This window comes from Drechmeria coniospora, chromosome 03 (assembly GCF_001625195.1).
Source record: "Drechmeria coniospora strain ARSEF 6962 chromosome 03, whole genome shotgun sequence".
In the NCBI taxonomy this organism is placed as follows: domain Eukaryota; kingdom Fungi; phylum Ascomycota; class Sordariomycetes; order Hypocreales; family Ophiocordycipitaceae; genus Drechmeria; species Drechmeria coniospora.
In genome coordinates, this window is record NC_054391.1 from 2897917 (window position 1) to 2922529 (window position 24613).

At 58.6% G+C, this 24613-nt stretch overlaps 9 protein-coding genes across 9 annotated transcripts; 4 read left to right on the plus strand and 5 right to left on the minus strand.

Moving 5' to 3' along the window:
- Window positions 1–224: 224 nt before the first annotated feature.
- DCS_06613 (uncharacterized protein) lies at window positions 225–1847 on the minus strand (the record flags this gene model as incomplete). Its single annotated transcript, XM_040803901.1, has 3 exons — window positions 225–434; window positions 499–1475; window positions 1532–1847. 3 exons carry the CDS (start codon window positions 1845–1847, stop codon window positions 225–227), a joined length of 1503 nt encoding a protein of 500 aa, XP_040654005.1.
- Window positions 1848–2334: 487 nt separating this feature from the next.
- On the plus strand, window positions 2335–3648 carry DCS_06614 (uncharacterized protein; the record flags this gene model as incomplete). Its single annotated transcript, XM_040803902.1, has 1 exon — window positions 2335–3648. One exon carries the CDS (start codon window positions 2335–2337, stop codon window positions 3646–3648), a length of 1314 nt encoding a protein of 437 aa, XP_040654006.1.
- Window positions 3649–4247: 599 nt separating this feature from the next.
- On the minus strand, window positions 4248–5513 carry DCS_06615 (uncharacterized protein; the record flags this gene model as incomplete). Its single annotated transcript, XM_040803903.1, has 3 exons — window positions 4248–5051; window positions 5112–5330; window positions 5379–5513. 3 exons carry the CDS (start codon window positions 5511–5513, stop codon window positions 4248–4250), a joined length of 1158 nt encoding a protein of 385 aa, XP_040654007.1.
- A 609-nt stretch (window positions 5514–6122) lies between these two features.
- On the minus strand, window positions 6123–9860 carry DCS_06616 (DNA excision repair protein Rad2; the record flags this gene model as incomplete). The annotated part of the gene is made up of 1 exon (XM_040803904.1): window positions 6123–9860. One exon carries the CDS (start codon window positions 9858–9860, stop codon window positions 6123–6125), a length of 3738 nt encoding a protein of 1245 aa, XP_040654008.1.
- Window positions 9861–10719: 859 nt separating this feature from the next.
- Window positions 10720–11121, plus strand: DCS_06617 (LSM domain-containing protein; the record flags this gene model as incomplete). The annotated part of the gene is made up of 1 exon (XM_040803905.1): window positions 10720–11121. One exon carries the CDS (start codon window positions 10720–10722, stop codon window positions 11119–11121), a length of 402 nt encoding a protein of 133 aa, XP_040654009.1.
- A 392-nt stretch (window positions 11122–11513) lies between these two features.
- Window positions 11514–12741, minus strand: DCS_06618 (uncharacterized protein; the record flags this gene model as incomplete). Its single annotated transcript, XM_040803906.1, has 4 exons — window positions 11514–12151; window positions 12219–12402; window positions 12464–12597; window positions 12675–12741. 4 exons carry the CDS (start codon window positions 12739–12741, stop codon window positions 11514–11516), a joined length of 1023 nt encoding a protein of 340 aa, XP_040654010.1.
- Window positions 12742–16066: 3325 nt separating this feature from the next.
- DCS_06619 (putative enhancer of zeste 2) lies at window positions 16067–19471 on the plus strand (the record flags this gene model as incomplete). Its single annotated transcript, XM_040803907.1, has 2 exons — window positions 16067–16660; window positions 16721–19471. The coding sequence occupies 2 exons, from the start codon at window positions 16067–16069 to the stop codon at window positions 19469–19471; spliced, it is 3345 nt and encodes a 1114-aa protein (XP_040654011.1).
- A 672-nt stretch (window positions 19472–20143) lies between these two features.
- DCS_06620 (B-cell receptor-associated 31-like protein) lies at window positions 20144–21000 on the plus strand (the record flags this gene model as incomplete). Its single annotated transcript, XM_040803908.1, has 3 exons — window positions 20144–20164; window positions 20241–20326; window positions 20400–21000. The coding sequence occupies 3 exons, from the start codon at window positions 20144–20146 to the stop codon at window positions 20998–21000; spliced, it is 708 nt and encodes a 235-aa protein (XP_040654012.1).
- Window positions 21001–21326: 326 nt separating this feature from the next.
- DCS_06621 (uncharacterized protein) lies at window positions 21327–22292 on the minus strand (the record flags this gene model as incomplete). Its single annotated transcript, XM_040803909.1, has 2 exons — window positions 21327–22087; window positions 22184–22292. 2 exons carry the CDS (start codon window positions 22290–22292, stop codon window positions 21327–21329), a joined length of 870 nt encoding a protein of 289 aa, XP_040654013.1.
- Window positions 22293–24613: the final 2321 nt, after the last annotated feature.

Sequence of the window (24613 nt, forward strand, 5' to 3'; positions counted from 1 at the left end):
AGTGTACAGCAATGTCTACGATGTCTATCCAGTGCGGTAGTGCAGGGTATATATAAGTACAAGGAAGGCAGTGATGGTTGGATTCTAACGCTACGTCCCTGCGCCCGTTCTTCACCTCGCCCACAAGAGGATATCGACGACCATCGCCCGAGCAACAAGCCCATACAGGCTCGGCAAGTCCCAGTGTCGGCACTCCGTAGCCTGGATGAGTATGGAGTCGGGTTTCACACCGTTACCATGACGCTGGCATTCTTGTAGTGCGATAGCAAGGGGTTTTCGCCGCTACGCGTCTGCGTGTCCTCGACGTACGCCCATCGTCGAAGGAAGTCGCCGTGGGACATGACGCGGGTAAGCTTGCCGGTGATGGCTCGGTAGATGGCCTCGGTGATGCGAAAGTCTGTAGGAAAGAGAATGTCAAAGTAGCCCTGGTGGACCTGAGGACTGTCGTCAGCAAAAATGGAGAAGCACTCGGCGGGGGGCGTTCCGGGGCCCACGTACGAGGGGAGTCGTCACGGGCACCATCCTCCTCTGATAGCGGGTCTGCACGACGGGGGCGTTCAGGCCCCTGACTGCCTGCGGGAGGGAGTGGAAGTCGGAGGTGACGAGGCGGTGGGCGGGAAAGTACTTTTCGAGAACGTCGAAGAACTGCATCAGACGAGTGGGTATAAACTCCGGATCGGAGAGGTTGGCGGCAAATGGCATCCTCGTCGACAGGTACCGCAGCGCCGCGTTGGACGGATACGGCTTCGGATAGTGGCCGGCGGTGGCAGCATGGCGGACGCGGAAGAAGCGTGCGGCGACAGGATCGAGCTCGTGGACGTAAAACTCGTAAAAGTCGCCGTCGCCGTCGATGAGGACATGACCCTGCAAGGGTTCCTCGTTGGACACGTCGTAGCGGATGCCGTCGTGGGCAAAGTTGTCGAAGACCTCCATAGCGAGAAAGAAGCAGGGCGAGGGGACGTATCTGTCCCACTCAAAAATGCTCTTGTTGATGATGTCAACCTTGTCCGCGTGACCGCGCGACTCGGCCGTCGAGAGCAGGTGGCGGTTCTGCAAGTGGGCGAGCGAGGGGGAGATTTCGATGATGTTGAACTTGGTGCGGGCGTAGACCTGCGGGTCGACCTCACGGATGTAATCAAGAATGTTGAGCATGAGCGTTCCGCGGCCGGCACCCATCTCGAAGATGAGAAGGTCGTCGTAGGGGTAGGTGGTGAGACGGTAGTTGGAGACGAGGTAGCGAGCAATGGCCTCGCCGTAGTAGGGGCGGAAGAGCTCGGTGGGCGTGTGCCAGAGCTGGCGGGTCGGGTTCTCGCCCTCGCCGTCGTCGAGCTCGTCCTCGAACTCGGTGTAGCGGCGGCCGAGCTGGGCGTGGAACTCGAGCTCGTCGCGCATCGAGGGGAAGTCGAAGGGCTCTCCGGGACTGAAGATGACGGCTTGCTTGGAGAAGTAGCCGTACGAAGGGTTGTAGAGGCTGTCTGCGAATGCATGTCAGCCGGCTTGGACCACGACAGCCCGGGGGTAGGCTCGGTACCGTCTATGAAGTCGCGCAGCAGCATCTTGACCTTGCGCGGGCGCTGGGTCCGTGTCTTCAAGTCGTGGACGGAGACGTAAGGGTAGTCGGCAAACTCGCTCCTCCGATCCTCCGGCATGATGTGCGTCCTCTGCTGCCAGCGACTCTCGTTGGTCTTCATCCCACGGTCGCGGGAAGCCCTCGTCGAGTACGGACGAGGATCATGACGGCCGAGCCGATGGAGGGCCGACATGCGGCTTAGGGGCCGACCCTGACAGCCCCGAGGGCGATGGAGGAAGAGCTTCCGGAAGAGCTGGGCAACAATGGGAGAGTCCATGGCGCCTGTTGGGTGGTGGCCGGAAGCTGGCCTGACGATGGAGCGACGGTAGCTGCAAACCAAGCAGCTTTCAACATTGTACGCACGACGGATTAACGGAGTGCTGTATTCCGTACCTGCCCAAAAATTGCTGCCGCTCCCCCCCCCCCCCCCCACCAGGCTGGCTAGCAGAACTTCCGTCCGCCAAGTACAGAGTACAAGCGCCTGCCACTTTGTGGGCACAAGTAATGCAGGTACCACATACTTAGTCCCGGTACGGAGTAGATTAAAACTACAGTAATATTAAATACTTGCTTACGGAGTACTGCCTCTTAAGTACGGATACTGCTTTAAGTGTATCTAAACTCGATATGCAGAAAGTGTGCCAAACATCAGCATCAACACCCACGCTCGACCACCTTGGACACCCTCCACCCCGCCCGAGGGCGTGCAGCACTGCCAGCCCATCATCAGCCGTCATGGCTAGCATGAACCTTTGCCGCTGATCATGTCTCTGAGCGATCACCCCAAGGCCTACGGCACGGCCGCGCTCGTCGTCGCTTTCGCCACCGGCGTCCTCGTCACCCTCGGCTTCAAGGACCTGTATCCCGATCTCGAGCGCCGCTTTCAGCGACGAGAAGGACGTTCCGTCCGTCGGCGGAGCAGCTTCTTCTGGGGCGACCCCGTCAAGCTCGAAGACTACGACCCGCAGCCTGCGCCTCCGACCTGTGGCGCGACGGTATCCGATGGCGTCGAGTCGTCCATCGGCAACACGCCGCTCATCCGAATCCATTCTCTCTCCGAAGCGACGGGCCGGACAATCCTCGCAAAGGCCGAATTCCTCAACGGCGCCGGCAACAGTCCAAAGGACCGCGTCGCCTTGTCCATCATCACCGAGGCCGAGAAGCAGGGACTGTTGACCCCCCACCAGGGTGACACCATCTACGAGGGCACCGTCGGCAGCACGGGCATCTCGCTCGCCACGCTCGCCCGCGCCAAGGGCTACAAGGCGCACATCTGCATGCCCGACGACCAGGCGCTTGAAAAGTCGGAGCTGCTGCATCATCTGGGCGCCACGGTGGAACGGGTCGCGGTCGCGCCCATCACGAGCCCCGACCACTACGTCAACCTCGCCCGAAGAAGGGCGGCCGAGCACGCACGTCTGGCCGCCGACGGTAGCAAGGGCTTCTTTGCCGATCAGTTCGAGTCCAGCGCGAACTGGCACGCCCACCTCTCCACGACGGGTCCCGAGATATTCAGCCAGACCCAAGGCGAGCTCGATGCGTTTGTCGCCGGCGCCGGCACGGGAGGCACCATCTCGGGCGTCGCCCGCCACCTGAAGCTCGAGGCCAAGATGGCGAGCCTCCGCGTCGTCCTCGCCGACCCGCAGGGCAGCGGACTTTACAACAAAATCAAGCACGGCGTCATGTATTCGTCCACCGAGCGGGAGGGCACCCGCCGCCGCCAGCAGGTCGACTCCATCGTCGAGGGCATCGGCGTCAACCGCGTCACTGAGAACCTCGAGGCCGGCCGGGACCTCATCGACGACGCCATCAAGGTGACGGATGAGCAGGCTTGCCGCATGGCCCGCTGGCTCGTCGAGAACGACGGACTCTTCGTCGGCAGCAGCAGCGCCGTGAACTGCGTCGCCGCCGTCGCCGCCGCCATGACGCTCCCCGAGGGCAGTCGCGTCGCCACGATGCTGTGCGACTCGGGCACGAGACACCTTAGCAAGTTCTGGAAGCGCATCAAGGAGATGGGGCTCGAAGAGACGGAGGCCACGGACCTGTTTCAGGAGCTTGGCATACAGAGGTCGCAATAGTAAACATGTCAACCGACGCACCGCATCCACACACCCCCCACATCCACACACACCCGCACGCACACCCACCCACGCAAGCAGGGTTTTCCTGGGTGACGAAGCAGCACGCAAGGGTGTGGGCAGCTGATATCAAATACGGCGGTTGCAGGGCGCCGTGCGCCGCAGGTGAATGCGCATACCGGAACTCGGGCCCATGGCGGCGTATTCCCGGCAGACGGCCAGCCGATGATGTCTAGACGATCGTAGCAAAGATGGGTTCCGGCACGGGAGGACGGCTTGAGAAGCGCTTTCATGTAGGGGTCGTGTTCTCAATGTAGACGAGGGATGTAGGAGTGGTATTCCCAAAGTAGAATAGGGGTGCCGACGTTTCAACCCAGGTATGCATGTGTGTTAAGGTACTGGCGACAGAACGTACGCCAAACGATATCAAGGCCGCTCGATCGCGCCAGCTCCCCGTCTGCTCCAAATCGTTGGACGTGGTGAGCAACGCACGTCAATGCTATGTTTTCTCCCGTTGCGTAAAGGGGATAAGAAAAGGGAATCAAGGGAAAGCAAGGCAAAGTAATGAAAGTGTCGTCCTTTTGCGTCAACGCGCCGGCTCAAGAAAACTGTGGGTTGGTCAACGTTCCGTTCCCGTCGGACGAGAAAGGGTCTCGATCTGGACTTGCCTTCCACCGATTGCCGCAGTTCATGCATTCGCAAAATGTCGTCATAGGCTCGTCTGCACTCCTCGTCTGTGCCTGCGTGTAGCTGACCTTCTTTTTCTTACAACGGCTGCACTCGAGGCTGTCGCTGATGCTCTTCTCCGCCATCGGAACCTGTGCCTTCTTCATGTTTTCCTTCTCGAGCTCCATCTCCTTCTTGCGTTGGTCCTCGCTCTTTAGCTGGTCGTCCGTCATGACGGCAAAGTCTTGAGGCGTGATGGCTCCGGACATGACGCGTGGGCCGAGCTCCTTGTTCGACTTGGTTTTGAGGTTCGAGAAGAGGGATCGGATCTTCTTCTTGTAGTCGACCGTCTCGCCTTTGTAGGCGTCGAAGGTGGCCTGCTCGACGGCGACGGCCTTGGCGATGACGTCGACGACGGGCTCGGTGGACCGGTAGGCGAGACCGTTGTAGATGAGGCCGATGCACTGGTTGCGAACGTTGGAGTCGGTGCGTTGAATGTCGACGCCGTCGCTCTCGAACCTGCGCTTCTCGGCGTCGCCGGTGAAGGCCTTTCGAGCGCTTGCCGACGTGGCTGCGGAGGGCGACGAGGCGGGCACCGAGCCGGCGGTGGGTGTCGGCGCGGGCGAGCCTTTGGCACCCCGAAACTTCGAGTTCTTCTCCTGCTCGACGAGCTTCTTCCACTTCATGACGAGCTCCGACGCGGCGCGGGCAATCTCCTTGTTGGGGTTCGAGCGCAGCTTCCCGACGTAGACGCCGGCACGGGTAGCCTGCGGTTGGGCATCGGCATGTCAGCGGACGTGGCCCAGACTGAATGCAGCGAAAGGCGCCATGGGGAGCATCGAGGACAGCGAGCATCCTCGAGCACCATCGTCGTCATCATCATCATCATCTTCTTCTTCATCATCTTCTTCTTCATCATCATCTTCTTCATCATCATCACCATCTTCATTCCACGTGACGAAATGAGATTCGTCGGCGAGCGGGCTGGTGGGTGGTCGAGCAAGCGAGAGGGAGGGCTGCAGAGGGCGGCAAGAGAGTGGGTGAGGGACCAGACGACGACGTACCCGTAGCATCTCTTCGGTAGGAGCAGCATCTTTCTTGAGCGTGTCGAGCAGCTGGATCGCGTTCTCCGGTGGCTCGTTTGCCGCGACTGTCTTGTTCAGCGCCTTGACGCGCGACTCGAGCTCGCGTTGGTCCATGGCGACGAAATGGCGCACCGGGATGAAAAATTAAAGGACTGGCTGGCTGCTTCGACCAGTGGCGATCGATGGGTTGGGGTTGGGTTGGGTTGGAATGCCGTCGCGCAACGATTGAGTTTCACATGACAAGTGGGTACCTATGGCCGGCATTTAACCGGCATGCTTCAGGGTCGCCGCGACTGCCACCTCCAGACACACAGCCTGTATCTGAGCCTATAAGGTAATTACCCAACAGCGACTATAAGCTCACCTACAGCGCCGTAGTGGCAGCGAACATTCCGTACTGTATTTGCACCGCTTAACAAATTTCTCGTACAATGAGGACCACTCTACTCCCACCTGTATACTCTTTTCAGCTTAATGATCAGCTCAAAGATGTGGAAGATTACGTAAAGTCGTGTGGTGAGGGTGAAACCATAGCTGTGAAAATGGACCGCAGAGCTCGAGGCACAGTGGTGGCTCGGTGTCAATCCAGGGCAATACAGCCCGCTGGCTCATTCAATCACCCAAAACATCGGCAATCAAAGATGGCGATCCCCGACGCAGTGCTTGATAGATACAAGGCATCGGAATCACCCATCCATGCACGTATCCTTGTGGTCGCCATGGTCAAGATCGCGACCCGGCCTTTGTTCGCCTCCGTTTCGTCGATTCCCTCAATGGCTCGTCGGCATCCGCATCAGCAGCACGGCCCCTCAGCTTGTCGACGGCTTGTGCCATTCTCTTGCTCCCTTTCGCCTTCTGCCTCGGCGCAAAGGCTTCCTTGGCACCCACCCCGACGCCGCCGCCAAAGTACCTCGTAATGTTGCTCTGGGTACCCTCGACGCCCCTTCGGTTCATGTCCCGAATGACGGGCACGAGCACCTCGTCGGTCCGCTCCTTGCTCCACCCGATCGTCGACATGAGAAACTGTCGCAGCCCCTCGAGGTTCGGCACGCCCCATTGGAACGGCTCGGCGCTGTCGTCGACTTCGGGGTGCAGATAGGCATCGTCGACGACGGCGTCGGGGAACCCTGGTGGGAGGAAGAGCTTGGTCGCCTGCGACTTCCGGAACTTTCTGCGAAAGGGCGACGACACGTCGGCTTCCTTCGGACGCTGCTGGGACTGCACCGCCGTCCACCATTCGCGAAAGGCGCCGAGGCCGTCCTTGCCCGGAAACTCGGCGAGAATCTCGACGGCCGTGACGGGTCCGACGCCGGCCAAGCCCTCGGCGTAATCCGATCCGAGCAGCTGGGCCAACGAGATGAGCTGCTGCCTCGAGAGCGAGAGTTCCTGCTCAAGATCGTCCCCCAAGTAGCATTCCACAAACTTGTTGCTGTTGAACATGTTCTTGTACACGCGCGTTCCGCCAAAGAGGAAGGTGTCCGAGTCGTCCGTGACGATGCCGTCGACGATGCCGAGCTTGACGAGCTCTGCACATTGCGCCTCGGCCTCCATCGGCGCCGTGATGTACGGAATTCCAAAGAGGCGAAGAAGGGCCTGGCACTCCGTCACCATCACTTGCGTGACTTCGTCTGCGTCACGCCGATCCTTGCTCTGCTGGCTTCGCAACGCCCGCAGCTCCTTTTCGTACTCTTCCTTGTTCTCCGCCGCCGACTTCTGGTTCAGCTCGCTGGCGAAGCGAGCATGTTCTTCTGCCTCCTCGGCCATCTGCAGCATGAGCCCTTCGTCTTCGGCGTCGCTGAAGTCTTCATACTCCACCTCCGCAAATGTGTCGTCCTCTTGGACGGAGACCTGCTGTCGAGCTTGCGCCTGCGCCGCGGGAGCATCCATGAACAGGGGCGACTCGGCACTGGACGAGAGCGGGGCCGCCGAGAGCGGCAGGTCCTCGAACTCGGGCTCCGGAGATGAAGCGCTTTCCGCTCGCTCCATCGGCGCAGTTTCAGCCATCTCGACATTTCCTAGCCTTTGCTCTGGCTCCTGGCCCGAGTCCTCTGCCCCTGTACTCTCCAACCGGTTGTCCTTTTCGACATCGGCATCGACGGCCATGGTGGGTTTAGCAACCTGAGGCTGCAGAAAGGGAGCAACCTCGGTTACTTCAAGGTCGCTTCCATCCTCCGAGTCGGAGCCAATCTCAATCATTTGATCTCGCAACTCCCTTCGTCTTCGTTCTTCCTCCTCTTCGGCCTTTTGCCTGTCCGCTGCGTTCATCTCCCTCTCCGCATCCTGCTGCTTCTTCAACGACTCTCTGATATCCGTTTCATCCACCATCCAAGGAGGCAAGGGCTCCGGCGCATCCTGGTCCTGAGGTTCAACCTCGAACCCACCAGCCAGATGATCCTCAGGCAGGACCGTTGTCGTTGAATCGGCAGGCTCCGAAATCTTTGTCTCCTTGTCCGCCGTAGTCTGTCCTGCGAAAAGTGACTTGCCCCAGTCAAGCTTTGGAAAGGGCAACGGTCCACCAAAAGTGTTCTTGTCCTCCAACGCCATCTTTGATGGAACCGTCTTCGGTTGTTGTTTCCTCGATCGTGCCAAAATGGCCTGCAGATCATCTTCGCTGTCGCTGTCGGCCGAGCCTAGTACCTCTTTCCGCCTCGGCACGGCGGCGTTTGCACGGTTGTTCACGACGTGAGCGATAATCGAACCGCTGCTCCCCAAGATTGGCTTTGACTTTTCCACCGGCTTCTGCTCCCACTCTGGTGCTGCCGCAGGCCTATCCTCGGAGACTTCTTCACCGGCCAAGTCTTGGTCAAGCTCGTGTTGGTTCATGAGCGACAGAGCTATTGCCCGGGCGACGTCATCCTCCTCTTCGGGGTGTAGAGCATGATTCGGTGGTGTGCGCGCTATTTCTCCCGGGTTGTCGTCTACAAAGAGAGACCCCTCCCCTTGGTCCGCACTCTCCATCGGCCGACCGGCTCGATCGTTGTGGTACTGCTGTCGCGGTGCGGCCATGAACTGGCCGGACGAATCACTAGCACCGGTGGCAGTTTTCGGTTTTGGTAGCCTGTTGACACCTTCGAGCGGGACGTCCTCGAACATTTCGTCGTCGTCGCCGTCCTCGTCGTCGTCTTTCGACTGATACTGAACCTGGATGGCGTCCACGTCGATGGGCTTGTGGGCCTCGCCCACGTCCTTTTCCTTGCTCACGACCCCCAAAGCCCAGCCACCTTCGACGCCTTCGTTCTTGACCAAGATGTACTCGCGGCCCTTTTCTCCGGCGATGCGAGCGTTGACGGCAAGGGTGAGGTCTGTGCCCTGCATTCCAACCTCGAGCATGAGCCGCTGGGTTAGATGGTTCCGTTCCTTGACTCTTTCTATCTGAAATCTCGAGAATGCCATGCGATCGGGAAACATGTCGTCGAGCTGGTCCTTGCTGAGACCCATTCGAAGGCGACTTCGCAGTCTCGCTGCGTTGAGAATGTTGTACCGGTCCGGCGCCGGCAAGCTTTTGAAGAAGTCGCCGTCGAAATCAATGTTGCTAAAGTCGTACAGGTTGATGTCTTCTCCGTTGTGGAACTGTCGCGCATACTCTTCGAGCTCGTCCACGCTCATGATGCGCGGGTCGTCGGGCCTGCCCATGCTCCCCACGCTTCCATCCAGGTCGGGCAGGTGATAGGCGTCTTGCTTTTGAAACCGCCTGGACTCGGTCTGTTCCCGCTGCGACATGCCAATCTCATCCATGTACACGACCTCGCTCGTCGTCGGCACGTCTTCCTCCTGCAGCAACGCCTCGCGGACCGAGATGTCACCGTCGGGTCCACGCTTCCGCCTTTCCTCCTCCTCGACGGCGGCGCGCTGTATCTGGAGGGCCAGCAGCTTTCCCGCCGTCCTGACAGCATCCTCTCGCCTTCCTTCACGTCTGCGCTGCCGCTTTTGTATCGTGGCACGCTTGAGAGCCGGGGCGCCGCCGTCGAAGACGAAGACGGGAAGAATGCCGAACCACAACAGCTTACAGATGCGACGGAAGAAGCCGACAATGTGCGAGTTTCGCAACGCATTCCCGTCCTTGTCGCGAACGGCCTTGAGAAACTGGTATATCCAAATTGATGCGTCGACGGCGAGGCGCTTGCGGTTGAGCGTGGCGAGATTTGTCGGGCGTGCGCACGGCTGAACGATGGTCCAGAGGCCGTTGACGCCCATGGCTGTTGCTGGACGTTGATGACGACGGCCAGCGGACCGGCAGAGATGGAGGAAAGAGAGGCATTCAGCGAGGGAATTTAGAGGCAGGATGTACACTCGGCGAAGTTTGATGCGAGCATGAGGTGCAAATGCCGGACAAGCCGGCAGTCGTGCATGCACGGTCGAGTCGAGGTTGGTGACGAGGCTAACTGACGTGCACGCCAGGCAAGGTCCAGCCTGATACGTCGGCAAGGATACCGAGTTAAGGCCTGGGGTTGTGAGATCCATGAGGGGGTCCGTCTTGTACGGAGCACATGTACTTGAACTCCGTACTCCGTACTTACAGTACATACAACTACTACAGTACTTTGGTAGGTATCTAGGTAGGCAGTAATATATTACAACTAGTACAGTAGTACTCGTAAGTACACTGTAATTACAAAGTTCTTACTGGATGTACAATAGACGTTGCCTGCCCAGTTCTTGAAGGGTTTTCCCCTTCGAATACAACACCAACCTATTCATGATCTCTACACGCATACAGAAATACGGAGTACATGTAGAGTATTTCTTGTTCCGATTAGATTCATTACGCCAATGAAATGCCCAACTACCAATTTACACGTAAATATCAGTACGGAGTACGGGTACAGAGTCTTGTGAATTCGTGTGGAAACACTGCCCACTCTGCAATGATGCAGCACCAGTGCTTAATTAAGTAAGTACTCAATACTGTACTTACGTACAGTACTCCCTCCGTACACACTCCACGCTTGGTCCTGCATGGCTTAAGAACTTACGTTGAGCGGCTGGGCAGGACCAGGCTCATCATTTTGGGATTCGATTCAACCTCTATGTTCTCTCTGTCCAGGACTATCCTATGCCACCTCCTACCAAGAACAAACGAAACGCAAATCGTGAGGAGCATTGTTGTAGCATTACCTGATACTCCGTACTCGGCGCTTCATACTTGTAGGGTGTTCATTAGGTGCATTCCTACTAGGTATTACCCACTTATTGCCAGTACTTACTGCAAGTACATGCTCCCCCAAGTGCCTCCACGGGGGCCGCTGCATCACGATTTATCAGACGGAAATTCCAACATTCAAACCCAAACTCCGCGTCCTCCCCCCACCTCCGTTTCTCCATGGATACAGAGGAAGCACAGGAATACCTGCGATCCCTGCTGAATAAAAACTTGCGAGTCTTCACCACGGATGGCCGCCTCTTCTGGGGCTCGCTCAAGTGCACTGATCCGGTTCGCATCACCCTGCTTCCGCGCGGCCAACGAACCAGCCCTCCACTCTGCTTCCTGCTAACTTGCTGCCTCGACCAGGATAGCAACGTCGTGCTGGCGCACACGTACGAATACCGACAGCCCTCGGCCGATGCCCTTCGTCAACTAGCCGGGGAGGCCGGCGGGAGTATGATTCCGGCCGCCATGTCATCGCGATACCTCGGCCTGGTGGTAGTGCCGGGCCATCACATTGTCAAGATGGAGCTTGAACAATTTGCAAGCCAAGTTGCGACCAGGGACCGTCCTCGATGACTCGAATCTCCCTGTGGCGGTTGGAGCAGCTCAACGGTACGGCCGAACGATACCCTTTCAGGCCCCAAGGCAAGAGTAGAGGCGCAGTAGACTTGGAGGCGCGGTAGACTTGTTGGAGTGGAAAGTCGACAACGATGGAAAGATGACGTGGTATTAATGCAAAGGATACACCAAAAAGGATACCCAGCTAAGGCTAAGGAATCGGCCAGCACTGACCTGGCCCATCTATTCAAACAATCCGATCCAAACTCCGTCCAGCTCCGTCCAGTCAGCCCAACCGGCCCGACCAATGCGGATTCGCACCATTAATTATCCTTCCGTAGCGAACCTTCTCTGTCTTGTTTTCCGAGAGCGTCCCTGTCCTCCGACGAGCACACGTGCGCCTCGAAAACCTAGGCGCTGATGGCCTCTTGCGTCCGGCCGCGGCTCTCGTCGTTGCCGAGACGGTTCTCCTCCTCGTCATCCTCCTCTTCCTCCTCCTCCTCCTCCTCCTCCAACTCCTCCTCTCCATCGCTCTCCATTTGTTGATGAGCGACCCACGAGCTGCTATCGTTAAGTGGCGCGTCCTGGCCGGACAAGTCGTGACCTTCGTTCCTGGCGCGAATGTTGTTCCGGCGCCGTTGCGACAGGTTGCGCGAGCGCGTAGAGAGCTTGGAGGAAACGGCGGCGTGGGCCGTGACCCAGTTGGTGAGAGCGTCCTCGCAGTCCTGGATGATGGCCTTGCTAGCTTCGTAGCCGTCATACGCCTGTCGGGTCTCGCCGGGGGTCACGGGGGTGTCGTCGATGAGCTCGAGGAGGTGCTTGCCGTAGCCGGCGATGATGGCCACCTTCTCGCAGTGCTCGCGGAGGGCGTCGAACTGGTAGGTGTAGGCAGCCTTGACTTTTTCGCGCGTGATGTTGGATAGCTGGGCCTCGGCCACGAGCGATTCGGCCTCGGCGCGAACGAGCTCCTGCTCCAGGACGACAATCTTGGGCGAGTTGGGCTCCTTGTACTTGAGCTGGGCGATTTGGTCTGTGATTTTCTGCTTGCCTACGACGGGTTCAGCATCCATGGTCATCTCTGCTCTGCCGTGCGGGAAGGAGCGGGGAGGACGCACGGTCTCGGCTGGGTTGGACCGAAGCCTCGATGTTGCGGATGCTCTTCATCGTGATGCGGTATTGGTCGTATCGATCGACGTACTGGTCCTCCAGCTCGCCGATTTCGTACAGTAGGACGCCGAGCTTGTCGGTCACGTCAGAAACGTCCTCGTCACCGGCCTCGCCCCAAATGGACAGTTGTTGCTGCAATCGCGCCATGGTCAGCCACCGAAGGGTAATCGGCACAGTGCGAGCGGGTACGCACGGCAACCTCCATTCGCTCCTTGGCGACCTGCTCCAGGCTTCTCATCACGTTCTTCTCCATCTTGACGAGCTGGGAGAGCTTCTTGGCCAGGTCGGGGCCGAAGGCACCGCCGGCATTCCGGCGAATGGCGTGGCCTGCGCGGGAGAGCGAGTGTGAGCGAGCTTCCATCGGTTTCTCACGCTCGGCGGGCAGGAGGTGCCGCCAAACTCACCGATGCTACCCTTGCCAAAGAGACGACCGCCCTTAGTGGATGAGGGAGGCGGTGGGGGGCTCTGCATTGTCCGTGTGAGCGTGGTCCATCTCCCTCAGCTGCTGCCACGACCGCCGAAGAACGGGTACAGTACGTCGTCGTCGCAGCAGCGGGGGTTGGTTTTCTTACCTGCAGCTGGGATGCAGTGGGCGCCCGCGTGGCGCGCATAGAATAGGTACGATGCATGCTGGATCGCTATTTTGTACTCGTGCGTCCCGCTCGAGTTTGTGCCTAGAGTAATCAATACTGCTTGCCGGGGGGATGGCAGTTGGGTGAAGGTTGATCGAGCTGCTTGCACGCCTGCCAGTCAGTGGTTCCGGGAGGGTTGACGAGAGGTTTCGAGCAGGGACAGAGGTGACGGGAAAGGGCGGATGGGATGAAACAAAGGATGTCCGCAACAACAAAGGCGGCGTCGAAATGGGCAAGCGGGGGTGGTGGCGAGTTATTATGGGATGCTTTCGTGCGAGACTGGCGTGCGGCGATGGTGTTTCGAGGAGTGAGTGGAGTATCGTCACACCTATTTCGCCGTTTGGAGGAGGGGCGGGGAGCTTGCTTGGCGACGTCATCGCCCGATTCGTCAACTGCGCCCCGTACCGTCCATGTACTTGCACTTGATACTTACAGTATTAAGTAAGTACATGACTTACGTGTACTTACAGTACTGTAGGTAGTTGTACAAGTACGTCCACCTACTGTACATTTGCTTGCCGCCTGCAGTCAGTGCAACGGTGACAAGTACCGACAGCGTATTGGTGCCCGCCAGCAACTGCCAGAGCGGCTTGTAAGAAAGGGTCGTAAAGCCAGGGTGCGACGCTCCTCCTCCACGCCCAAGTGATGATTACGTCCACAGGAGTTTTACGGAGTAAATACATGAACAGACAATTGCATGTACTTTTCCGTTACGCTCCTGACCGGATGCAAGATTTGGCAGCCATTTTTGGCAGGGGGGGGAGGGGGGGTCTCAATCAGCCTGGCCGACTTGGAGTTCCTTGTCTTGAGCAGCCCCTACCATGCCGGATGCGGGTTGACGACAGGTCTGGTTTCGAGCCACCTCACACTAGTGTCAGCCTACGATGGTGAATGACGATGTGGGCGGTAAATTTCACAGGTGCTTGTTGGTCTAGCGCTTTCAGAACTCGCCCAGCTGGTGCCTTTTCTCCGGCCAGTTCGGCTTCCGCTGGCATCTCCCGGAACAGGTGGTACGAGGAGACTGGGTATCGGGGTGCATCGCTGGCCGCTGGCCTTGTTGTCCGTATTCTTTCCAACAATAGCCATTGTGTATTGATTTCTTTTTGTGTACTCCGTATCCGTACACTTGCATGTACTTGTAGCAGGGGCGCCCTGGCCAACGGTTGGCCAGCGATGCGGATTGTTGCAGCGTCCCCTTGTTGGCCTGCATGCCGAGTCTGCAGCAAGCAGGTGGCCAAGAGGCACGTTGTATTCATTACCTCGTCGAACCTACTGTACAGTAGTTCTCGGATCGACATCTGCTACTGCTGCTGTGCATACACCAAGTACTGTAGAGGCACATGGAGAGTAGGTAGACAGTACCTGATGGCAATCAATGACGTATCCAAAGCTCGAAAGCGACATTCCGCCAACATGTCGCGCGCAGACCAGATCTGGCATGACTTCTGAACCGTCACGGTTGACGAATCATTCATCGATCGATCACCTGTAGATGCCCGCAGCATCCATTCAGTCATGGAGTCACCGAGGGAACGTTTGGTGCGTAGGAATAGCGTCTGGTCAAGCAGCACCTGTGTGTCCCAATCCAGCACGGGTTGAAGACTGTTTGCCTCAGTGCTTGTTGTATTGATTTTGTACAAGTGCCATGTCTGGCGTGTGCATGTACGAGTATTTACAACTGCTACCAGAGTGCCTGCCAACTACAGTACCTACCACTGGGGGTAACAGAAGGCACCGGGGGTAACAGAGGGCACCGGGGGCACCCGAAGGCACCAGAGGGCGCCAGAAGGCCCCAGAGACCACTGGGGGTAACAGAAGGCACCGGGGGTAACAGAGGGCACCGGGGGCACCCGAAGGCACCAGAGGGCGCCAGAAGGCCCCAGAGACCACTGGGGGTAATAGAGGGCACCCGGGGGCACCAGAAGGCACCAGAGGGCGTCAGAAGGCACCAGGGGTAACAGAGACCACTGGGGTAATAGAGGGCACCGGGGGCAACAGAGACCACTGGGGGTAAGGTAGGTACTGTAGTTATAGTAAGTAAGTACTGTCGGTACTTGTACTTGTAGGTATCAGCTGCCAAGGTACGGTGCCTGTAGGCACCAAGCGGTACTACAGTACAGTTCTGCAGTGGGGGGACAAAAGTTCCGACCCACTCTTTTTTTGCAACACACAATACTCCGTACATCAATGCAGGATCGTAAGTGCTGCAAGTACTCCGTTGGCGCCCACCAGCTATTAGGTGCCATGTACTCCGTACGGGTTCCTTAGTACAAGCAACACAGTAAGAATATCAGGTACCAACTCAGTTTCTTGCAAAGACCAACCAGCATCATTGTGGTGCCAGCACACGCGGCGGTCTCCCTGAATAGTGCAACTTCATTGACCGTTCCGGCGTTACCGTCTCCTCTCAAGAACCGCATACGAAACACCCAGTCGGCGTTGCAGCCGACATCATCCTTGACAGCAGGGCCCACAGGGTCTCGGCAGCAGGGAAGAAAAGTGGCAATTGACTGACTTCCTGCTAGGCCTCTCCTTGTGGTAATGGTAACTGCTATGTACTCCGTTCCTATCCGTAGGCAATAATATTAAATACGAGCACCACTTGTACCGCATACTACCTAGTTAGTAGGAGAGGTGGGTGATCGCCGATCGCCAACCCTTCCCCACCCCTGCGACCGCGTCCTCGTTATCGCGCGCGTGTCAGGAGGAAAAAAGATTCTCGCCTTTGTCGGCACGGGTTGGCAAGTCGGAGCCACCGTCTCCAGAGGACGCCATTCACGCTGGCGCTGATGCCCCGACCCCCTTTCCTCCCGAGCCTCCGTTACCGTTTCCCGTGAAGGGGACGAACTCGTATAAAGGCAGGCGCTCCGATTTGCCCATGGCGGCGTCGTCCCGATCCAGTCGGCCTTGTTGGTTGGTGCGTCATTAGCAGCAGCAGGATTCATTCGTTTGTTTCGCAACCGCAACCCCACTGCAGCGCATACGCCTCAGATTCGAAGCAGGACGAGGCTCTCTCCTTTCCCCTTGACGCGGCTGCGGCCGTGCTTTAACTCGGCGCCTGCTTTGTCTGGAGGAGAGGAAGAACAAAGGGTGGACGCCAGCGGCCGTAGCCCTCGATCGCCTTAGTCATCCATCCATATCCAGTCGCCCATTGTCGCTCTGTCATGGCGGCTCTCGAATCCGGTACGGACGTGCACGACGACGACGCCAGCAGCGACCATGTGCCGAAAGTCGAGTGCACGTACGGGCACGAATCCTACAGCGTAGCCTCGCCCCTCGAAACTTTGGCCAGCCGAGGACCAGCCGCCATCAAGGGTCCCGTTGCCTCCTCGCCGCCTCTGCCGACCGTCGAAGGGGCCTTTGCCAGCCTTGGCCGCCCATCGTTCCAAGCCGGCGGCTCGCCCGGCTCGGATGCCGTCGACTCTACCGTCGGACCGGTCTTCTTCCCAAACCATACCTTTCCAGCCACGCCGTCGGCGGTCCACAGACACCTGGACCGCCCGATGGCCAGCCAGTGCACCCCCCCGATGACGAGCCAGAGCGACGGGAGTCCGGATTGGACCCTCGACAGCGTTGCCGCGCGCCTGAGCGGCTTTGCCCAGGATGTCAAGGACGGCCACGCCGAATTGACAACATGCATCCTGGAGTCGGTGACGGTGGTGGACCGCCGCGTCCATCGTGGCAAGGACCTCTTTGCCGGCCTCAAGCTGGAGCCGGCGTCTCCGACCAAGGGCGAGACGATGAGGATCAAGTCCAAGGTTCGAGTCCCCCAAAACACCAGTTTTCAAGATTCGTCCATTGACCATCCGGCACCGTAGCAACACTTGAGAGCGAGAAAGGACAGCAAGGAAGAGCACTACGACATTGTGTGCACCAAAACGAACAAGGACCGCGTCCCTCGATACCGCTTCCACCAAGTCGCCATCAAGAAGAACATCCTGACGCCCAACACGATGCTCACATTCGTCCCTCATCTGCGAGACCTCGAGACCTCGGAGGAGAGCAAGTACAACATATGGCTCGAGGAGCTCGAGGACATCGATCTCAAGTCCGGCTTCAAGCCCATGAACCGGGAGGCAAAGCAGGCCCTCACCTACCACCTCGAGCGCGCGGCGACCATGTCTCTCTACCTCGACGCTTGGCTCCGCGCCCTCGCCATTCCGGCCTGCAACAAGTCGGCCCTCATCAGCTACATGGCCAGCTGCGAGCCGGACGACACCATCACGCCGCAGCAGAAGACGTCGATCCTGCGATCCCACCACACGAGCGACAACGCCACGCCGGAAACCAACCGGGCAGCCCAGCTGTTTACAAACGCCTTTCGGCTCGTCTTCACGGACCGTTTGCCGGTCGAGAAACAGGTGGACCTGCGCAAGGTCCTTCTCCTCGACGAGTCGGTCGACGGCATCATGGACTCCAAGCCCACGGCCAAGGATGGCGCCGCCACGCAGACCGACGTCGACGATGCCGCCATGAACGAGTACGAGCTCGCCGAGTCCAACCTCGCCACCTATTGCATCCTCGGATGCCTCATATGCTTCAGCCACTCGTGCGACCACGGCGAGTACGACAACAAGAACCTGAAGCGCACCTTTTCCATCTCGTCGTGCTCTCACCTCTCCGACGCGCTGAGACGACGTCGCCGTCGCCTCGGTCCCGATCATCGCGACGCCCAGGCATCGCTCGCCGCCTGCCAACGCCACTGCCACCGCCTTGGCGGCGCACCGTGCACCTGTACGCGCAACCGCGACTGGTCCGAGGACGAGAGGGTCCTCCTCCGATGCATGCACGCGACGGCCGTGCACCGCGACCCCATCTGTCTCGCGGCCGACTTTCTCGATCGCTGCTGTCACCACGTGCTGCGGGAGGCTCTGTCACTGCAGATTGTCGTCGACTCTTCGGAGCCCACGTCGGCGGAGCCTGCGCGAGCGAAGAAGAGCCTGTCGTGGTACGACCGCCGGAAGAAGGTGCTCATCGGCGACTGGCAGGATCACACCGTCAGTCACCAACACCAGCGGCGCGAAACGCTCGAGCCCTGCTCCCACGAGGGGCCCTGTCGCCCCCGTGCCTGCTCTTGCGTCGATGCCGGGCTTCTGTGCGAGAAGTTCTGCAGCTGCACCGTCGACGATTGCGAGTACAAGTTTACCGGCTGCGCGTGCCATGCCTCGGGCAAGACCTGCCAGCCGAGGCAGAAGGACAAGCCCTGCATCTGCGTCCAGCTGAACCGCGAGTGCGATCCTCAGCTCTGCGGCTCCTGCGGAGCCCTCGAGCGGGCCGATCCGGTCCACGCGACCGACGAGCCGCTTCACGCGACGGGGTGCCAGAATTGCGACCTGCAGCGAGGCGCCGGCAAGTCGCTCGTCCTCGGCCAGAGCCAGCTCGAAGGCTGCGGCTACGGCCTGTTCACGGCCGAAGACATTGCCCAGGACGACTTCATCATCGAGTACGTCGGGGAGCTGATCACGCACGACGAAGGCGTCCGTCGAGAGGCGCGGCGCGGCGACGTGTTTGACGAGCAATCCAACATTTCGTACGTCTTCACCCTGCTCGAGAACGAGGGCATCTGGGTCGACGCGGCCATCTACGGCAACCTCAGCCGCTACATCAACCACGCGTCGGAGAATGACAGGTGGGGATGCAACATCACGCCGCGCATTCTCCACGTCAACGGGGAGTACAGGATCAAATTCACCGCCATGAGGGATATCCGAGCCGGCGAGGAGCTCTTCTTCAACTACGGAGAGAACTTCCCCAACCTGACCAAGAAGCTGCTCGATCACAAGGCGGGCACCCACGCCAGGGTGGCCAAGGTCAAGGGCGTGCGTTCCCGAGGCATGGAGCCCGGGGATCAAGTGGCCAGAAAGGCGCCCAAGCAGGAAAAGAGGAGGGGGCCCGGAAGGCCTAGGGTGCGGAAAGCGGACGAGGTCGGGCCGAATTTCGACTCGGTCGAGGCGCCGAACAAATCGCGCAAACGGAAGCGACAGGCGCCGACGGGCCGGGCCGAGGAGGGCCATGGGATGCCCGCGCCCGTGCCAACGCCCGCCACCGATTCCGCGCTCGAGCGTCGGCATCCTGATGCGGGTTCCCTCACTCGCCTGCGCCAACGAGCCCGGGGGCTCTCCGTCGTCGATGGACCCGACGCCGAGTCACCGACAAAGGCCATGGTGAAGCCGAAGAAGGGCAAACGGGGCGGGGCACGACCTGGCAGCGGACGACCTAGGAAGCATCCCCGCCCTGTCCCCAAACCCGCCCAGGTTCCGGAGGTCGCCCCGCAGGAGGTTGCCGAACCGGCGACGGCAGAAGCGGCCACGCTGCTGGGGAGGAAGACGCTCGGTGCGGATGGGACAAGATTCGACGACGTGATGGAGGTTGCAGACAGCGACGATGCACCATCGTGGGACCCCCGCCAAATCCCTACGCCTCACGAGGTGGGCGGCGGCGGCGGACAGGAACCAGCGGAGGAGGAAGACGAGGACCAGGACGTGGTCATACGGAAGAGGGACGAACGGAACGTTCGGTCGCGGCGGCCTCCGGCAAAGTTCAGGGAAGACGACACGATATGGAGCTGAGACGATGGCCCTAGGCAGCCTGATTTGTCCCTTGTCTGATGAGGCAAGCTCTGGCCTTGGACGCGCATCAACCTGTCGCCCTGCCGAATAGCGGTGTGGCACCATGGTATGCGCAAATATGATCTAGAATACGGGGAGAAGGCCTTTGTCACAACGGTGCTGCTGCGTCGTTGCCTTCGTGAGACAACACATACTGAAGGTATTCATTGCCGCCTAAATGCAGGCGCCACGCAAAAGCGCCCCTACATGACGGTTGTGTCGTCGCATTGAAACTGATATTCAGCCGTTGATCCGCATTGGTCGATTCAAGTCGTGACCAGAAAGCTCCTGTGGGTCTCGTTGGCAGGCAATGACGTCGTGCTTTCGACCGCCAGGCAGGCAACGTAATTGGGTACGTAGCTAGCTAACGGTAAGCGTCAGAGCCCCTCGCCAGCCAGCCAACTTCTCTTTCTTTCTTTCTCTCTTTCTTCCTTTTCCAACCTCGTTCAATTCACCGAGTGCAGCCAAAAATCAGTGACGAGAATCATCAACGCTTCTCTTACCTCCCTTCGGCGCACTCTTCCTGCACCGTTTCGCTCCCTGTCACCGGCTCCTCGCCTCGCACCGCCTCGCGAAGAAACCAGTGGTCAATTCGATTCAGCCAGCTGTTGTTTACGGCTCCCCGCATTCGCCATGACGCTCTACTACACGCTCGTGAGTTCCTCGCAGTGCCCGCGTCGACAAAGGGTCGATCGGACAGACGGGTGCTGATGGATGCTGACGGATGCAGGTGTTTTTCCTCCTCATGATGGAGATGGCCATGTTCATGCTCCTCATCCTGCCAATGCCCTTCACCATCAAGCGAAAGATCTTTACGTGCGTTGCCGTCCCCTTTTCCCACCGACCGACGTAGATCGATGATTGTTCGCTCACACTCGTGCACTTTTAGCTTCATCTCCGAAAACCCCATCGTGGCCAAGATACAGTACTGGATGAAGATCACGTTCGTCTTCATCCTCATCCTCTTCGTCGACAGCGTCAACCGCGTCTACCGCGTCCAGTTGGAGCTTTTGGCTGCGACGGAGCAGACTTCTAAGGGAGCGTACGTGACGCAAACCCCTCCACACCCCCCCCTTCCATCACAGCCTAGCACATTCGTTGACAGGCCTACCCTGGGCAGCGCCACCGTCCTAGGTCACGAACGACTCGAAGTTCAAGCGCGCAAGTTCTACTCGCAGCGCAACATGTACCTTTGCGGCTTCACCCTCTTCCTCTCGCTCATCCTCAACCGTACCTACGTCATGATCCTCGAGGTGATGCGCCTCGAGGACCGTCTCCGCGTGTACGAGGGCACCAAGAAGGACGCCAAGGGGAGCGGTTCTGGCAAGCCTGTCGACGCCACTTCTGCGCTCCAAGAGAAGCTGGAGAAGAAGGACCTCGATCTGCAGACGCTGAAGAAGCAGAGCGAGCAGCTGCACAAGAGCTACGGCGAGCTCAGCGACAAGTACACCGCACTGCTGAAGGAAGACGAGTCCAGGAAGTCGAAGTAGTACGCTCGCCTGTCGGTTGGGGACCTGTTGGCTGCGGACTGACTGATGAATCCTGCGGAATCCTCGAGGAAGCTGCCGGCGGTGTTTACGCCCTCGGGCCCGAGACTGGCTGATCTACATTCGTACAACGATAGCCATAGGTTGGGCTACGTGAAGGAGGTGGCGTGAAGGAGGCGGAGAGGGACTGGCGCATGACGCATACGACATGACGCATACGTGGGCTCAAGTGCCCTGTGTTTTCAACAGTCTTGATAGGCGGAGAAATTAAGTGCCAGGATGAGGAAAATTCGGCGTCTTTGCCTGTGCACTGCGGGAGGGCGACGCGCTCAGGATTTTAGCCGCTTCGACCGCCGTACACCAGGCGTATCGATGGCTCGTGTGGCCTGGGCCGAGGTTGACATTGTCTTGCGCTTCGCCGACGTGGCCTGCTGCTTCGGCAGCGTGGTTCGGGCTTTTTGTTCCTTGACAACCTTGCCATCGTCGACAGGTTGCCTCATGATGACGTACGCCACCCGCTCGATGTCCATGGCGGAAACACGCAGGCGCCGCACCAGGGTGGCAGCGCGGTCGCACAGAGCGCTGTACTCATGAGCATTGTACTTGATGGAGGCCTTGCTTCCGTCGCTGCATAGCCAATAAAAAGCCTCGTCGGAGAAGAAGATGACGCGCTCGGGGTCGTGCACGCTGAGTAGTAGGGAGGCGGTCGCCGGGCCGATGCCCCTGAGCTTGGCGAGGGTGGTGATGGCTTTGGCAATGGCGCCGCTGGAAGGAGGGGAGGAGGGGGAGGGGGAGGAGGAGCTGCGGTAGGCGTCGATGGCCTCGGCGATGGTGGATTGGACGAGTGACGGCGCGTTCGACGAGACGAGGGACATGAGAGTTGGACGAAATTTTCCATGACGACTGCGCGTCATTAGCGGGCGGGGATACCGCGAGGGCATATGAGTTCCGACTGACAGCTTCCACTCGACCAGTCGCTCGACCTCGTCGAGGGTCATCTCATGCTGGGGCTCGACACGGCCAAAGCTGTCGGGGGCATCGACGTAGCGGAACTGATCGAGAAGCTGCAGCGACTTCTGACCTGGCTTGGCTACAAGCACGGCAGTCAGGGAGAGCCCCGATGTCAGCAGCAGAACAAAGGTTGGGAAAATGATCACCAGATGCCAAGACGCTGCTGAGTACGCACCAGGCTTGGAGTCGGATACTGTTCGCACAACGGCTGGATACTGGGCGAGCAAGCGTGCAAACTCGCTTTCTGAGATTTCTTCGGGTCGGTGCATGATGCTGATTACCATTTTCGTGGAGACCAAGGCGGCAGGATGGTCGTGTGATGGCGGCGGAAATGCGTCGCTCGCTGGGAAGACGCGACGTATCGCGAGGAGGAACCCACGGCGCTTTCACGCCAGCCACAGGCCAACCGCCACAAGGCACAGCACCGTCATGTCAGATGGACTTTGGCACCACCACCATGTTCGAATGTCAAGCGGCGATGCCAGCACGTACGCAAAAGTACACAATACGAAGACCATGCACTTGTTTCCATCTCGGTATCAAGTGCTTGCTTCCTGCTCGACTTTCCGCTGGCTTGATCCGAACAACCAGGGACTTTGGTCGGAGACGATCAAAGAAGGGTCAAAGCACAGGCAAAGAAGGAAAGTCAGCAGCCTCCCGCACGACTCCAATCAAGGTTCTGGAAGTGAATAGGAAGGCTTCCGGCAGAGGTGCTGCTGCTTCCTCAGGCAGATGCCAGCGAGCCATGACTTGGCATCCACCGTCATGCTCGCGCAGAGCGTCCGATCGTTCTCCCGACCCCCCAACCACCAACCCCGAGCTTCGGCTCGAGAATAAGAGGAAATTCTCCGCGACAGCCTTGGGCATGACAACAGTGGCAAGGTCACCCCATGGGATGACGGGACTCGGGAGGAGGCTGACGGGGATCAGAAAGTAGGGCTGACAACACATGAGCTTTTGCACATGCCATCTTGCCCCGCAATCAAATGGCCTCGACCCGATGCACCTGGTGATGCCCGTAGCATCGTCTCCAATCCGAGACACAACGACATGCGAGGCCCTCTTGGCGTCGAGACCTTGCCCTCACCAGCAACTCGCCGCCGTCGCATGCACCAGCTGTGAACGGGCCCTGCCTACATCTCCGTCTCTTGGGGGGCAACTCATCACCCCTCGTTTCTCGAGCCTACTCCCTCAAGGAAGCGCACCTTTGACGGGGGTAATCGTCGGCTGGGCAGTGAGCGTGTGGGGAGGACGTTTCATGGATATGAACAATGTGCCAGGAGTTCTTCAACATCATCATCTGTGACCGGTGCGACCGCGAGGTGGTCCGCCGTGGCAACACCCTCCGATGGTGCCCCGTCGCCCGCCTTCGCTCGCACTTTGGCAACTGCGATTCCGGCGTTCGTGTGGTCGCCCTCAAATTGGCCGCCACTTGCCATCGATGCAGGTGTAGACGGGATGGAGGGAGGCCAGCTGCCAAGCAACGGGCTGGATCGGGTACAGCTGCATAATATGCTTCTAGGTTTGGCTACCTCGGCAGGATTTGACGCTCAGAATCAGGAATTCGAATACAGTCGGGAAGAAAACGGCATTGGTCGTGGCAGAGAGCCATGACGGCAGGCGGCGGCGATAAAGATCCAAGGTCATGGCTGGGCCCCATCATCAGCAGAGCTCGACTCACATGCACCTACATGCAACTATCTATACTTATTTTCAGGGCCAACAGATCTGGTCCGACCTGTTTTGTTCCTCCAGTACTATTTTCGGCTCTCACTCGCATCACCAGGAGAAACTCCATCATCCTGAATTGGACAGAGGAGCAGAACTGTCGTCGGTGAAATATGGACAGAGCGAGGGTCCCCCCAAGCCAGACAGGCAGCATTCGGATCAAGGGTTCAAGCAGAGACTAGACAAGGTGCTTCCTTCAACCGTTGAGTCGTCATCGCCAGACATTCCCAGCGGGTAACAGAATAATCTGCTCGAAGCCAGGTGCAAGCATAACAAGCATAGTGCAAGGCATGTACGAGCAGCACGGAGCGCTGCCTGTTGCTCTTTCTGTTGCTTGTGCTGGATTCGGCACCTGGAACGGGTAACGGCCCGGAGACTCTAATAACAATCCTGTTCCTGTTTTGCACAGAATGTATGCGACACCCTGGTCATTTGCGCTCAGTGAAACAGAGGCGGCGAATCTTGACCATAAGCACTCCAAAGGGTGTTGATGTTGCGTACAACTAACTCACGACAAACAGGGCGCGATGGTGAAATATCACCCGCACTGTACGGAGTAAGTACGGAGCACTGTAAGTAGATGTAAGTACGGAGTACAATGTCAGTAATACATCTACTCCGTAATTACCGTACTTGATGCTATCATGGTACCTACTTTATGCTAACTACAGGAAGTACTTGTACAAGTACTGAACTTAAAAGTACTTAATTACAGTACAGTACGGAGTACGGAGTACTTTTATTACTCGCTGAACACTCCAAGTGGGGAACTCATTCGCCGGCCACGGAGGCGGGGCAAATTTTCTACCGTCATTGTCTCGTCGCTGTCCGGCTTGCCTGATTATATTTTGTCTTTTCCTGCACAACCATCCTGCGT